The 15,793-nt window shown below is 31.5% G+C and overlaps 2 protein-coding genes across 2 annotated transcripts; one reads left to right on the forward strand and one right to left on the reverse strand.

The window, feature by feature from the left end:
* The first annotated feature begins 173 nt into the window (after positions 1-173).
* On the forward strand, positions 174-6,411 carry LOC103830078 (phosphatidylinositol 4-phosphate 5-kinase 4). The gene is made up of 6 exons (XM_033275536.1): positions 174-195; positions 266-459; positions 2,242-2,372; positions 2,452-2,524; positions 2,602-4,694; positions 4,782-6,411. The coding sequence occupies exons 2-5, from the start codon at positions 281-283 to the stop codon at positions 2,882-2,884; spliced, it is 666 nt and encodes a 221-aa protein (XP_033131427.1). The 5' UTR covers positions 174-195; positions 266-280; the 3' UTR covers positions 2,885-4,694; positions 4,782-6,411.
* Positions 6,412-7,797: 1,386 nt separating this feature from the next.
* LOC103830080 (transcription factor ORG3) lies at positions 7,798-15,732 on the reverse strand. The gene is made up of 2 exons (XM_009105786.3): positions 13,237-15,732; positions 7,798-13,132 (listed from the first exon to the last, which is right to left on the reverse strand). The coding sequence occupies exons 1-2, from the start codon at positions 13,531-13,533 to the stop codon at positions 12,680-12,682; spliced, it is 750 nt and encodes a 249-aa protein (XP_009104034.1). The 5' UTR covers positions 13,534-15,732; the 3' UTR covers positions 7,798-12,679.
* Between the last annotated feature and the right edge of the window lie 61 nt (positions 15,733-15,793).

Below are 15,793 nucleotides of genomic sequence, written 5' to 3' on the forward strand. Positions count from 1 at the left end.
GAAGGTCTAATCACATGGTCTGGTGCACAGCCACACACATGATTTAAATAGATAGTTATACGAAATCTATTGTCTTGTAGGGAAACAAAAGTAGCACACTTGATGTAAAAAAGTTTTTTCTGAATAAAATTTAACATTTATTCAAAAAAAAAAAAAAAAAAAAAAAAGAAGTTGACTGGAACAATCCAAAAGAAGGTAAAGAAATGAAAAAAATCCCGCTTTGTCTTCTTAGTCAAGCAACTAAACTTTTTCAAAAATATTGCAGGTTCAGTTCGTTATTATGGGAAACCTATTCTGTTCTGAGTACTCTGTCCACAGACGCTTTGATCTGAAAGGATCTTCCCTTGGACGTACAACTGATAAGCCTGAATCAGAAATCATCTCAAACACAATCTTGAAAGATCTTGATCTGAACTTCATTTTCAGACTACAGAAAGCTTGGTACCAAGAGTTCATCAGGTTAGAGAATCATCAATCAATCTCTTTCCATTGATTTGTTTTACCGCTATTTTGTTATGACCAGTGTTCTAAATCAGTCTATGCAGTAACTCGGGTTAGGGAGCTAGGAACTAATTTCATGCAAGCCCTAGTTACTGCCTAAAGAATGTTTTTTTGAACATTGACTTATGACGGGAAATCGGCTAATTCCTACATCAACAAAGGCAAACGGTCCCGATCAATACATAAACATGTTACCTGTGCGAAAACATACATCAACTAGTACAAAATTTAATTTTCATATGCGAACTTTCAAAATTTGGTCTTATCATACATTGACCTAATTTCCGTTAGTCAAACGTTGAGTTGTCGTTAACCAGTAGCAGAAAATCGGCTAATTCCTACATCAACAGGGACCAATGGTCCAAATCAATACATAAACACTTCACCTGTGCAAAAACATACATCAACTAATACAAAATTTAAATTCAATACATGAACTTTCGAAATATGGTTTAAACATACACTAAAGCTTGACATGTGCGTCCGCGCGGATATTTGTTGTTAACTTTTTTTATAAATTGTTTAATGACATTCCTAAATATATAAACTTTTGTTCATTGTTATGTTCCTACACATAAAAACCAAACTCACCCGGATCTGAAAAGACCCTATTCGAATCCCACCCGAAAATTTATAATACCCAAACAAAGAATAATTTCAAAACAAAAAAAAAAATCGATATCCGAAAGAACCAATCCATACCCAACCATATACCTGATATCCATACCTTAATGAAGTAGTTAAGAAGTACAAAAAATGTAAAAAATATAAGAAAACACTTAAATATAGGTAAGTTCTCTTTTATATTTTTATAAGACATGCTGTCAAATTATTTGGAAAAAATGTAATTAATAAAGTAGTTAAGTTGAGTGAAAATAAGGAAAGAAAATATGTAATAAATATGTTGAAAATAATGTTAGTTTTATTTTGTACTTAAATTTAATAAAATAGATTTACCTAGTTTTCACTAGTCAAATAATACCGAAAATAAATTGTCTGTCACGTGTTGATTAAGTAAAGTTTTTATTGTATTATGTGATAATTAAACCATAGTACGTAGTAATTGGCAGAGAGAAAGGATAATGTTTAGCTTATCGAAGACATTCTCTTTTCTCTTTGTTCAATTTTGTCTTCTTTCGTTTTCTCGGTGTTTTTTGTTGTCGAAAAAGTTGAAGAAAAAATTAAAGAGAAAAGCTAACTAATGAATTACACGAGAAATAAATCGTTTGACCTATATGATTTATTTCTCATTCAATTACCACGTAATACAGTTTAATTACCATATTATACAACAAAAACATTATTTAATCAATACGTGACATAAAATTTAGCTTCAATATTATTTGACTAGTGGAAATTAAGTAAATGTCAAGTTTTAGCGTATGTTAAAACCAGATTTCAAAAGTTCATGTAGTGAAGTTAAATTTTGTATTAGTTGATGTATGTTTTTGCACAGGTGAAGTGTTCATGTATTGATCCGTACCATTGGTCCTTGTTGATGTATGAATTAGCCGATTTTCTATTACCGGTTAACGACAACTCAACGTTTGACTAACGGAAATTATGTCAATGTATGATAAAACCAAATTTTAAAAGTTCATGTATGAAAATTAAATTTTGTGCTAGTTGATGTATGTTTTCGCACAGGTAACATGTTTATGTACTGATCGGGACCGTTGACCCTTGTTGATGTAGGAATTGGCCGATTTCCCAACTTATGACCATTGTGTTTGTTTTCAGACAAGTCGATAAAGACTGCGAGTTTCTAGAACAGGAGAGAATCATGGACTACAGTCTTCTTGTTGGGATACATTTCAGAGAAGCATCAGTGGCTGGAGAGTTGATACCTTCTGGAGCACGCACGCCTATTGGTTTGCACGCTCTAAAACCCTAATATTATTTCTCTTCAGTAGAATGCATTAACTAAATATGTTTCTTTGAAAACTGAAGGTGAGTTTGAAGATGAATCAGCTCCTCGTCTCTCCAGAGCAGACGTGGATCAGCTTCTATCTGATCCCACAAGGTAAAACACAAACTCATACTTAGAAACTTGTTTTTTCTCAAGATTTTGGAGTTCACGAAATGGGTTTATTATTGCAGGTGGGCTAGTATCAGACTTGGAGGAAACATGCCGGCTCGAGCAGAGAGAACAATGAGAAGGAGCGACTGTGAACTAGTTGGGGAACCAACAGGAGAGTACTACGAGGTTGTCATGATCTTCGGGATCATAGATATTCTTCAAGATTACGACATCAGCAAGAAACTTGAACACGCTTACAAGAGCATCCAGTACGATCCTACCTCAATCTCAGCTGTTGATCCGAGGCTATACTCTAGACGTTTCCGTGATTTCATCTTCAAGGTCATCACTGAGGATGATTGAAACAAGTCTCTTCTGGTGCCTTGCAGCCACTACTTTTTATTTTTTTTATTACTTGCTCCGATTTAATGATGAACTATGTAACAGCAGTTAACATCTATAGTAGTGAATGTTTTTTTTCTCTTCTATTGTTTTGTTCAATGCAAATATATATAAAAAATTGATTATTTTAGAACAAATGAACATCTTTATTCTGTTTTCTTGTTCTATTTTGATTGTAGGGTCTTGTTGATCTTCTTGAGTTTAAGCCTATTCCTGCTGGGTCTGACTCTCCTCATTCAATTGTTAGATGGTTATGTCTGCAAAATCTCTAACAATGATGAAATGACATAAAAGCAGAAGACATAGTATCCGGTGTTGGCAAGTCGATTGGTGTACTAGCTGGTCCTTAAAGGTCATGAGTTCGAATGCAAGGAAGATGGGATCCGTTCTAGTGTCAAGAAGGCTATAGGCACAAATATAAGAAAGAGCCCATAACTTCTTCTTTGCTCAAGAAACAAGACAATTCTCCATTTTTTTGTGTGCTAACAAAAAGATAAGTAAGATGCAATTTGCCTTGTGTATGATTTTGGTTGTGAGTTGTGAGTTGTGACTTCTGTGTTTGTTGCAAACAATCTTTGACTTTAGTCAAGAAACCAACTTAAATGATTTGGTCAAGAATTCTATGAGTTTTAAGAGAAAAGGATACAACTAAAAAAGAAACAAGAAAATGATAAATACACTATATGAATCAATCACCTAACAAGTTTTCACATTTGTCATACAAGTACAGCGTTTTTTCACTTAACTCTTCGAAATTCAGTCTGTAATAATCATCCATATTTTCATTGGAAGATGCAAAGTGTAGAAAAAGCTTTGCCCTTAGAGACCTTGAAGATGAAATATCTACAAGAAGAAACCCATCTGCTTCTAATCCACTTAACACATTAGTATAAAAAAGTTACGAATCTCGGACAATGTAATTTGGACCATCACTTCGTTGTCTCCAAGCCTAGTCGCGGAAATGGTGGAGACATAGCTTGCGACTACCTTTGGTTGTGGCTTAACGTAATGTTCAATGTCTCTTTGACCCGATAGTCGAACCCAGAGTTCGTTTTTCTTCTGTAATAACATCTCCACTTGCTCTTTCATCTCCTTCTTCAAGACATACTTAGCTTCTTCTGCAAGAAAGTAAAGGAAAAAATGGTTCCCATCATTCTTGTTCTAAATGATATAAGATGCAATGGCAAACTTAGTTATTACGTTTAGTTTCATGGAGTTCCAACTGAAGAATAATTGATGTGGTAAACTTGTTGCATATTAAATAGAGAAAATTACTCAAACTAACTCTTATTTATTATGTAATTACTAGATTAACTTCCTTTCATCGATGCATGTTCAGAGGGTAGTATAAAGACGAAATAACCATAATAGTTGATAATTATTACTACAATGCCATTATATTAATTTTGGTATAAAATTAAAAATACCAATTAAAATCACGATAAAAACACAGTTTTTACAACAAAAAAAACTTTAGGGTTCATGGGATTCACCGGCAATTCACGACGAATTGGGAGAATCCAAGTTAGAAAGCAGCAATTCCATAGAAAATGAAAACATGACCAGGACCAGACAGAAAAATCCCCAAACTAAACCCAGAACACTGTCAATCGTTTCCCGTTGCAGCTAAGAACCAGAGAGATGCGGAGGATCAGTTCACTGGACGGTGAATTGGACTTCTTAAGAGAGCACACGAATAAACCTTCGTAGAAATTTAATACCTTCCTGGTATCTCTCTCCTTCACTACTGACGGTGGCTATGGCGATGGCAGTGAGTTTCAGCAGAATAGCTCCAGTCAAGATATCTGATCGCAGATTTTAACAAACAAAATCTGATCTATTATGATTTTTGTCTTAGATTTGAATCCGGATTGAAGCGTGACCGAGCAGCGTGGCTGTCTCACCAAGACTCCTTTGTTGACCCCGTTGCAGACCGCGTATAGGTACACTCATTGCTTTGATATATGATCGCATTAAGACAAATAGATATATATTTGCAAAAAGGCATAGGTGTAAAGTCATGTTTCTCGTCTCTAATGACCATTGGCAGTGTATATAACCAAGTTTTAATGAATTTAGATTAGCATGTTGGCTCGACAGTGACCAAAATTTGGCTCGATAGTGAAACATAGATGTAATATATATTCACAGGCTTATGCTCCATGTACAGGATTCTAGAAATCATCTATACCCACGCCTTTTGGATGCTTCTGAAACACATGCTTTGTTGGGGTATATAACTTGATTATGGCTCTTTTTTATTATGTTTGCTTCACATTTGATGAGAAAAAAATAGAAACCTTGAGTATAACCTTCACAGGGGAGTCACTAACACCATATTTTTCTGGTGCTTTAGTTGTTTGTGGAGTCCATTATTGTGTGTTTAATACTTAGGTCGTGGTGAATTTTGACAGGGATACATTTTGTCTAGGGGAAATCACAACAAGGAAATGTAGAAGACTGTCTTGCAGTTTGAGAGTAAGGTTGACAAGGAGTCTACTTTTTAAAAGTTCAGTCTATGGGGGTAGTAAAGAAAGGCGTATCTACCGACATTCCGGTTTATATGTACTTTGATGCATTTTCAACTCTGTTTTACCATAAAAATGCAGATGACGAGTTATGTAGCCGCTGAGTGTGGTTATCGTTTGTTGTGTTCTTATAACCGCCGGGTGTGGTTTTTGTGTTCTTATACAATCAAGAACTTGAAAAGCTCTGTTGAATGATAACACTGCCTTGCTTTTAATCGATGTGTTTCGGGTTTTGGTTGTTTTTCCTCCAAAGAGCTAGAAATGTATTTTCAATGATTACTCCACTCTTGATCTTGATCTATTACGTCCTCACTCAAACAGACTGAAGCTTTGAACACTTCTTTGAATTAATCGTTGCTATTTTCTTGTCTACTAAGGAAGAACGGTAAGAACAACACATCACCTGCAAATTTAAATAGATACTTATTAATAACACCATAAGAACATACGCGCATCATGCTCATCCAATGACCACAAACCATTTTTATTTGTGCCATGAGAGAAGAAGGAAGAAAATAAACGTCAATATGAACACAACCATTAACGTCGAATAAGGCAATCACGAGAGAGATTTGTAGATTAAGGCTTTTCTCTTTGTTTTGTTTAAATTAAGTTTGGTTTGGTTTAATTAAATAATTTTGGTTTACATGCTTTTGATTCAAATTATGGTTGGTTTGAAACATTTTGGTTTAAATCAAGTTAAATTACTGGTATATGAAATAATTTCAGAATTAAATGGTTTAATCTGGTTTGCAATAACTCGGTTAAGAATAATTAATAAAAATCTGTGGCCAAATCATAAATAAATTTGTGGTTTAAGTTTAAACAAATCTGTCGAACTATAACAAATTTGTGGTCAAATAATAAATAAATCTATCAAATTCTAATAAATCTGTGGTCAAAGAATAAATAAATCTATCAAATCTTAACTAAGTCTGTCAAAATTAAATAAATTTGTGGCTAAAGAATAATATATCTATCAAATCGAAACTAAATCTGTCAAAAACAAGTAAATCTGTGGTTAAAGAAAAAATAAATCTATCAAATCTTACTAAATATATTCAAATAAAGTAAATCTGTGGACAAATAAATTAAATTTGTCAATATTTAATAAATTTATGGCCAAACGTGACAGATTTGTTATAACAAGTCTGTAGAAATTTTATTAAGTCTATAGATTTTAAGTAAATCTGTTGCTAAAGAAGAATATATTTAAGTCTGTGGCTACATAAAACGTAGACAAAATAAATCTGTGGATGGTAAAATTGTAAATATTCCGAAAATTCAGTAATGGCATTTTTGTAATTATACTTTTTTGTTAACAAAGGAAATAGGGGTAAATTGGGTATGCAAAACAAGCTAGTAATTAAAATAAAATTAGAGTTAAACTAGTAATTAATTGATAAATAAGGGTTAAACTAGTTTTTTTCCCAATTAAATATCCCTTTTATATCACTTGCGGCCTTATCTCACTTCCCATGCTCCTCCATCGCACAACATAGCTAGTTTACCTTTCGCCAAGTTTTGGTTTTGGTTTTGGAATCATTTTTTTTTACTTTATTTTGGTTTTGGTTTTGGTTTTGGAATCATTTTGCATAAGCCAATCCATGAATAACATATAGCTTAATAATTTTTTTAATCGCCAAGTTTGGATTAACTGTTTTCTTAGAATATAACATACAGCTTAATAATGTCATGGGGAAATAGAAGAAAAAAAGTTATAAGGAAGACATATCTTAGAGTTCAATCTTAAGTTATTAGTCTATAAAAACGAGATTATTACTAGTTGATGACAAATTCAAGGACTCACCTTTTTGTACAGATGGTGATTCATAAAATATGCATGCATTTGAGCTTTCTAAAGATCTGTGCCAATCAAATGAATCAGCTGTTACTTCTCCACATCTTCTTTCGGACATTATTTTCTAGATCCACCAATACTCTTTACAAAGTATATAAAACCGATTAGACCAAAAAAGTATATAAAACCGAGCCTATTAATATTTTGAACTATGTGAAGCTAGTTATTTTTTCCACATTGAAGATATAGAATGTACTATAAACACTTTTGAGCATTAATCCAAAATTGTACTACCCCATATCATTTCTTTTCCTTCATTGTCTTTGCTCAGTTATACACAGAAAACTCATGAACCTAACTCTTATGGAATTTAAAACTATTGTTCCATAATGTGAAATTCTTCCTTCTGTCAATACTATTTAGTAAATGATCTATGACTTCTATCAAAAAACCAATACAACTCGTCTATCACTAACGATTTGGTCAAGAGACAAGAATGTTAAGAGTATTAATAAGAAAAGGACATAACTGAAAAGAAACAAGAAAATAGGATAACCACACAATATGAATAAATCACCTAACGAGTTTTCGGATTTTTCATATAAGTACAACATCCTTTTCACTTAACTCTTCGCTATTCATTTTGTAATAATCATCCATATTTTCCACTTGAAGATGCAAAGTGTAGAAACGCCTTTCCCCTTGAGACCTTGAAGATGAACATCCACAAGAAACCCATCTTCTTCTAGTCATTCTGTTTAGTTTCATTGGACGATGAATGTGAACCATCATTTCGTTTTCTCCGAGCCTAGTCGCGGAAACGGTGGAGACATAACGGGGACTGCCTTTGGTTGTGGCTTAACGTAATGATTTGGTCCAATACACCAAGAGTTTTTACTTCTCCTGTCATAACTTCTTCACTTGCTCATGTGCTTCAAGCTCCGTGAAACGGTCGCAGGAATACTCAACCTTTTCTGCAAGAAAGTAAAGGAAAATGATTATCAGCATTATTCGTCGACTAAATGGTAACAGCTGCAAAGACAAACTTATTTATTCTGTTTAGTTTCATGGAGTTGCCACTTCAAATTAACTGATATGGTATATCACTAACTCCCTTATATATACACGGACAGGGTAAAAGAAATAAATCTATGTTGTTAATTCTTCTTTTTTTTTTGAGCAATCCATGTTGTTACTTATTAATAAGAAACTATATGTTTCTATCATACCATAAAAAGAAATATTTAGGTCTTTACAAAGGGCATAGGTGATAGGTGACACGAGCCAGAGCCTATGTTCCACACATGAAGTAGGCCCAATCACCAATAGCTATATTGGACAAGAATCCAAACAAGGGTTTTACATGTATAACACTATAATAAGATTTTTGCTCTTGGAGAAATTGTTGGAAGCTCGTGGGAACCAGGTGGAAGATGCTTTGGGCGTCGTCTTCTCCCCTATACATAAGCAGCTTCATTATCTTAAATAAATCCTGCCTCTTTGTTTAATGCAACAAATCCATTACAATATTCATTAATTAGACCAACTTGTTGAACATATATAATTATATATATATATCTATCTATATATCTAACCTAAAATATGTTATAGTTTAGTTATTTTTCCACGAACTGGTCAAAAATATTCCCAAACTTTAAATGTGAGTCAATGAGGTTTCATATATTCTTATAGTGACCCAAATTTCCAAACAAATATAATATATATGTTGAAAACTACAATTATCATCCTGTAAATTCAGTCTTATTTGATATCAATATGTTTTAAGTTTTTAACCAAGCGAAAGAAATCCGTCTCTCTAAACCAATATATTTTCATTGTTTATTTAACAAAAACAAAACCAAATCCAATGATTTTTTTTTCATTTTTAATATGATGATGCCCTCAGTTGATGATATTTTTGGGGGGGTTTTTTTCTATTTAACTTGGAAGTATACCTAGTTTATGGAAAAAACTAGAGTAATTATAAAGGAAAAGTGTAGTTTACAAATTGACTCTTTTCCGGGTATTTAAAGTTATTAGTATGAATTCATATCCGCGTGAACACGTGTTGGAATGTATAGAGGTGTCTTTGAATCCATATTGCTTAGTAACCCAAATCTCATAAGACCACCATCAAGTGGTTATATTAGTAGTTGTAATGCAATACAACGAGTGAACACTTGTGCCACGTTTAATTTACTGCAAATAAAAAGTTTTTTTTAAAAACGTGATGGACACCATATTTGTATGATTGATCGATTGGGAAGTCCTGAAATACGAAAAGAGATTTGCAAGAATTCTTTTTAATACGAAGTGAAGTAGATCAACAAAAAGAAAAAAACCTCCAAAAGGTTTGTCATTAGTTGTAACCGGATTTTGGTACATCGCATCAAACAACTAAGATTCTGGGAGACTGAACTGAACTAGGCTAGGCATGGGTATTTCCGATAGGTTCGATTTAGGTATTTAGTAGTTTAGGTAGGGAGCTAAAGGATCCATTTTCTACTTGACTTATTTTTGGTTCGGTTCGGATAGTTTCGAGTTCGGTTCCGATAGTAAAATTAAGAACCTGAAAATACCCAAAAAATTGTTTCTCATTTGGCTCGGTTATTTCGGGTAGTTCGGTTATTTTGGGTAGTTCAGATATTTCGAGTAAAATATCGGTATTTTAGGTAAAATATCAAATAGTTAGAATGGATAAAATCTTGGATATTTTGGTATTATTTTGGATATTTCAGATAAAAAATATACAAATACTTTTTGATATTTTTGGATAGTTCGGATACTTTGTAATAATTTAGTTTTCTTCAAATATTTTCGGATACTTTTATTAAAATTTTAAATTATAAATAAATAAATATATATATATATATATTTGTTTATGTTATATGTATATATAATTAATATTATTATATATTCGGATACCCGTTTGGTTCTTGGTTCGATTCCGGTCCAGTTCAGTTATTTAGGATATAGAAATATAAGAATCATTCTGATATTTGAGGGGTTCAGTCTGTTTCCGGTTATTTTGGTTCGGTTCTTCGGTTCCAGTTTTTTTCGCACATGCCTAGACTGAACCCATCATGTGAATTTGTTTCCATAAAAATTGATAATTATGTCCAGGATTTTGTTGAGTGGTCATGTTCGATTCACCTATACGCAAAATTAAATCATATTGTTCATGGACATTAAACTTTTACTTTCAAGTTTCAGCCCATTTAAATATCTATTCACGGATGCATTTTTTTGTGAATTAGTCTAATTTTTTTTCATAGATCTGGAATATTCTAGGTTAATATAAAATTAGACAATTATGCTTTATATATGTATATCTTCTAATTTTGATATTATTAATAATATATATCATGCAAGACTTAAAATATTTTAGAGGCGGTAATAAAATACAGAACCAATAGTAATAAAGTTTTTTTACTTTTGGAAAAGTATCTATGAGAATGATACATTTTTTTACGCTGATTTATTATGATATTACACTTATAAGAAAGATTACATAGACGATTTGACAACCGACAATACTACATCTTTATGAAGATTTAAGCCTGACCAGATTTATTTACACATTGTTGAAAATCCTTTGTAAGCTTTTTTTTTTTAGTCTGCATAATTATTTAATAAATCATTTTTTTCGGTAATTGAAACCTGGACTTTATATAATATTAAATCTCCAAAAAATTGCATAACATGGAATCGAACCTTAGACATATGAGTGTAAAACTTTTTAAACCTTAACCATTATGATACGGTACTTCCACAAGAATGATACTTTTATAGTTCATTTTTTTTGTTAGTTTTGCAATCTGGCTAATTCGTATCTCTCTACTATTATCTCTGTTTTGATTTTGAAATTTAAAATTTTTGCCCACTAATTAAAGAAATATTAATTATAACTTTATCTTTGATTATTTATTTCAGTATTTTGTCAACGAACAATTTTTAGACGTTTTTAGCAAGTCAAATGTAACAACCAATGATAATTAATCATTAAATGTCATCTCGAATTAAACATATAAAAAGTCATATTTTATTATTGTTTAGTAAAGATACACGTTTTAAAATGTTGGTAAAATAATTAATAATTTAATCAAAAGAATAGTGTAATAATGTTGTGATATTTTATGAAAGAAGAAATTAATTAATTTTTTGCCGACAAAAAAAACTATTTATCATTTTGAAATTAGAACCTTTTGACCAAAACAAGTTTTGACAACACAAAAATAAAATAATAAAGTGGTGGCGACATCACTTGTCTTACACCAAATAAACCAAAAACAAATGGAGTGGCATATCTCCAAAAATCAGTGAATAGCCAATCATATGGCTTCTCATTAATCATGTATGACCTTAACTCTTTTAAATTTTTAATAAATAGCATTATCATCTATTAACTAATAAGTGCCAATTTCACCGGCTCTTCTGAACACATCATTTTGTCTTTTCTTATTATTATGATTTTTTTTTTTTTGATAAACAAATCTTCTCTTATTTAATACACCAAAACTCAACTAATGGAACATGTCTTTCGTTACAATATATATAAACAAAGAGTAGAAGACATTGGATCCGATTGGTTACTGCTCTAGCTTTGGATATTTTGCTGTAAAATATAAGCTTTAGGTTTTTGTGCTATATCTTTAATTTTTTCCTGTAGAATATAAATTGTAGGTTTTGTGTTGTAACTTTAATGTTTTGCTCTAGATTTTTTTATGTAGAATATAAACCGTAGATTTTCTGTTGTATCTTCAGATTTTTAATATACAATAAGTTATGGAGTTGTGTAGTATAATTATAGAAATTTGGTTATTGGTTTTTAAATTATAAGTAGTTGACTAAATATTAAGTTGTGATTCAAAATTAAAAAAAAAACAAATGGATAAATTAAGAAACATAAATATAACCTATTATTGTATAATTATAAATGATTTTTGTGAAAATATATAATACATATATGATATATAATCATTAAATTTGAAATAATTGTTTTTATATTTATATGTATACATAATCTTTACTTAATAATTATAATATTATAGTCATTTATATACATATATTTTATATATTTATTATATATTTAGTAGAGAGATAGAGCACAATATTTGTCAAAAGAAAGAAAAAAACATTCTCAAAGCACTTAAACTAGTGCTCTAGAAACCTTGCAGTGCAAAATCGTATATTGCAAAGTTTATTATGGCTGTAGGTTCAAAAAATAAATTACAGAAACAAGATTGTAGTGGTATTAAACTAGACAAAAACTAAATTTTATTGCTGTAATAAGAATGTAGTGGTAATTCTATTAGTAATCGACCACTACCTTCGACAAAAAAAGGAAAAAAAAAACAGAAACAAGTCTAGACCATAACGCTTGGTCAAAATGAAGAAGAAGACATGGCTTAAAGAAATAAGAACAAATTAATATCTGAAGGAGTTTCCATGTTCCTCATACAAGTACAATATCCTTTGACTTAACTCTTCGCAAATTAGCTTGTAACTATCAGTCTTGCCCACTTGAAAATGCAAAGTGTAGAAAAGTCTTTCTCCTCGAGAACTCGAAGATGAAACATCCACAACAACAAAACCATCTTCTTCTAGTCCATTCAACACGTTATATATCGAAAACTTATGAATCTTGGACGATGAGATTTGGACCATCACTTCGTTGTCTCCATGCTTAGTCGCAAAAACGGTGGAGACATAACTAGCAACCGCTTGTGGTTGCGGCTTAATGTAACGGTCAGTGTCTCTTTGACCCGATACTCTCCCCATGAGGTCTTCCTTCTTTTGGGTTAGCTTCTTCACTTGCTCTTGTAGCTCCGGTATGTACTTCACGGTCCGCAAAACCGTCTGAGGAATACTTAGCTTCTTCTGCAAGAGCAAGGACAAAAAGAAAGGGTTAATAAAATAGTCTTCTTATCATTTGGTTTTTGATATAAAACACATTAAGATGACGTATCAGATCAGCTACTTACCAGTTGATCAGAGGCTGGAAGACATGAACGAAGAGTTGAGAACAAAGAGTTGATCTTCTTGCGACGGTTACGCTCATTAGCATTGTGACAAAGCTTCTTGATCATGACCGAATTGTTGTCAATTCCATTTACCTCGGACGAAACAGAGACCCCAAAGCTGGTCTCATGATGAGCCACTCCATGCGTATTTGGTACCGGAAAATCAAGAAACGACGCGGCGTTGGTGGAGTAGCTCTCGTGCTCTCCAGTCAATTCCATCCCAAATTTTGGAAACAATGCAGGGCCCAATTCGCACATTTTAGCTTGATCAAAGACAAGTTTTCTAGATTATGTTTTCTCTTGAAGCTGTTTTGGTTGTAAATGTCCAGCGACATATATATATATATATACGTGTGTGATTGCGGATAGTAGAGCTAGCCAATTAAACAAACAAATATATCTCTGTTGTCAAATGGAAGTTAAAGAAACTTATTATAAGTGTTTTTGAAGTGTTATACGACCTAGTAAGAGAAATCATGTTCTGAGCATATACCACGAGCATATACCCAAAAAAGCCCCATCTCGTTGGATAGGGTTATGTATAGGGAATGTGATATATGGGGCAGCTACTTATGGGGTTCATTGGATTAGAGATCTGAAAGATTTTGTTTTTCCAAATGTTCTTGTATTGAATTTAGCATGTATAATAATTATGTAAAATTGATGGTGTTATTGAATTAGTTATTTATACAACTTCGTTAAAACTTATTGGAAATTAAGAATTTCATCAATAAATTTACCAAGTTAAATTTGAAAGTATTTTAAAGTTGATTTTTAACTAAAAGTTAATGAATCCAGACTGTATTCAAAGTTCTTTTCAGTAATTTTTTACCTTTTTTTGTTTCAATAGTTAAAAAAAATGAAAATCCTTAAAATGAGAATCAACATTCATCAGAAATCAAATAGTATCATTTTCCATTTCAATAGAAAATAAAGTTTGACAAAAAAAATATTACATCCAAATAATTTGTAAAATTGAAAATCAGGTGCTCAAATTTCATACATTTACATATCTAGTCAAATTTTAAAGCTAAATTATTTTTGAAAATATTATATTTGAAAATATATATAAACCAAGTAAACTTACAGAAATTAATCACTTTCTTTAATTCATCATTATTAAATCACTCAAAATATTTTGGAACTTAAAAAAAATTCATCAATTAGAAAGTAGACTTTGATTTTTATTTTGTTTTAAAATTCCACCAAATTATACGAATATCATTAAAGTCCACGTAAATCTTACCAAATCTAAAGAATTCTAAAATAATCCCTAATTTAATAAACCTTCCTTATATAAGTTTCTTGAATCATTCCCTAAACTTAGGCTTCGAATGGTGACCAAGGAACGGAGGGGAACACTGAATTCCTTATCATTCCCAAAAAAAATCACCATTCACAAGGAATAGTTTTTCCTTTTTGTTCCTCTCCATTCCCTTTTTTGTAGAGAATTATAGAACAAAAGCATTCCTTATTAAATTTGATAAGGAACCAACATTCCTTTTCATTCCTGCAATTTTATTCCTATACGTTCCTTTCCTATTCGTTTTTATTGTTCCCGAAAAAGTCACCAGTAGGAGCCTTAGTATTTTATTATTGATAGTAAAAGAGTTCATCAACGATATGCATGGAAATCAATTAGCTTAGTGTTCAGCAATTATGTGGACATCCATGAATGTTTTAAAAACCAATTAATATGTTTGAATGAAAACAGAACTACTTTACCGATTTTCCTGTAAATCAGGAAGACAAGACTTACCTACTTGATAGAATCAACCAATTAAACATACTCTCTTCTTTGCATATTAAGTTGTCATTGTAAATAATTTTTTTCGTTATAAAATAAGTGGTGTTTTTGATTTTTAATGTAAAATTTATTTATTCTATTCAGCAAATTATTTTTTTTATTGGTTGAAATATTGTTAGGTGTATAGGTAATTGTGATTTACATAGAAAATATATAAAACTATTTATTTCTTTAATCTGTATGCACGAACCTAGAACCACATTTAAAATAAAACATATGGAGTATAACTTACTAACGAAATATTTTATTCTTTGTCAAAAAGATGAAAATTCGTACCTTTTGTTACTATAATTAGGACAGATAGAGGTGTCAACTGGGCGGGCTGACCATGGGCTAGCCCAATCCAATTCATTTTGGGCGGGCTATGGACATGCCCAATTAATAAATGGTCCAACTGGACAAAAGACCAATTGGTACACGGTCCAATTGGACGAAGACCAAATGGACAATGGGTGTCCATGGGCTTCTTAAAATATAATTTTATGAGTTTAATAAAAGAAAACATAACTTTACAATTTAACCAAAAAAAAACAGTTTTATCGTTAAAATAAAAAATTAATGATTTTGACGGAAAACGTAATTCACAGTTTTGACGGAAAAATGTATTTCATAAATTTGGCGGGAAAATTTAATTTTTCGGTTTTGGCGGAAACACACACAATTTCTCAGTTTTGGCGGAAAAACGCAATTTCTCAGATTTTGGCGGAAAAA

Source organism: Brassica rapa, chromosome A07, assembly GCF_000309985.2.
Source record: "Brassica rapa cultivar Chiifu-401-42 chromosome A07, CAAS_Brap_v3.01, whole genome shotgun sequence".
NCBI lineage: Eukaryota > Viridiplantae > Streptophyta > Magnoliopsida > Brassicales > Brassicaceae > Brassica > Brassica rapa.

Bases quoted from the DNA above. Each gene is read 5' to 3' on its own strand.
- LOC103830078 (XM_033275536.1), top strand. From the start codon at position 281: ATGGGAAACCTATTCTGTTCTGAGTACTCTGTCCACAGACGCTTTGAT. The intron at 460-2,241 runs GTTAGAGAATCA...GTTTGTTTTCAG, and splicing joins TGGTACCAAGAGTTCATCAG to ACAAGTCGATAAAGACTGCG. The intron at 2,525-2,601 runs GTAAAACACAAA...TTATTATTGCAG, and splicing joins CTTCTATCTGATCCCACAAG to GTGGGCTAGTATCAGACTTG.
- LOC103830080 (XM_009105786.3), bottom strand. From the start codon at position 13,533: ATGTGCGAATTGGGCCCTGCATTGTTTCCAAAATTTGGGATGGAATTG. The intron at 13,133-13,236 runs GTAAGTAGCTGA...TTGCTCTTGCAG, and splicing joins TTCCAGCCTCTGATCAACTG to AAGAAGCTAAGTATTCCTCA.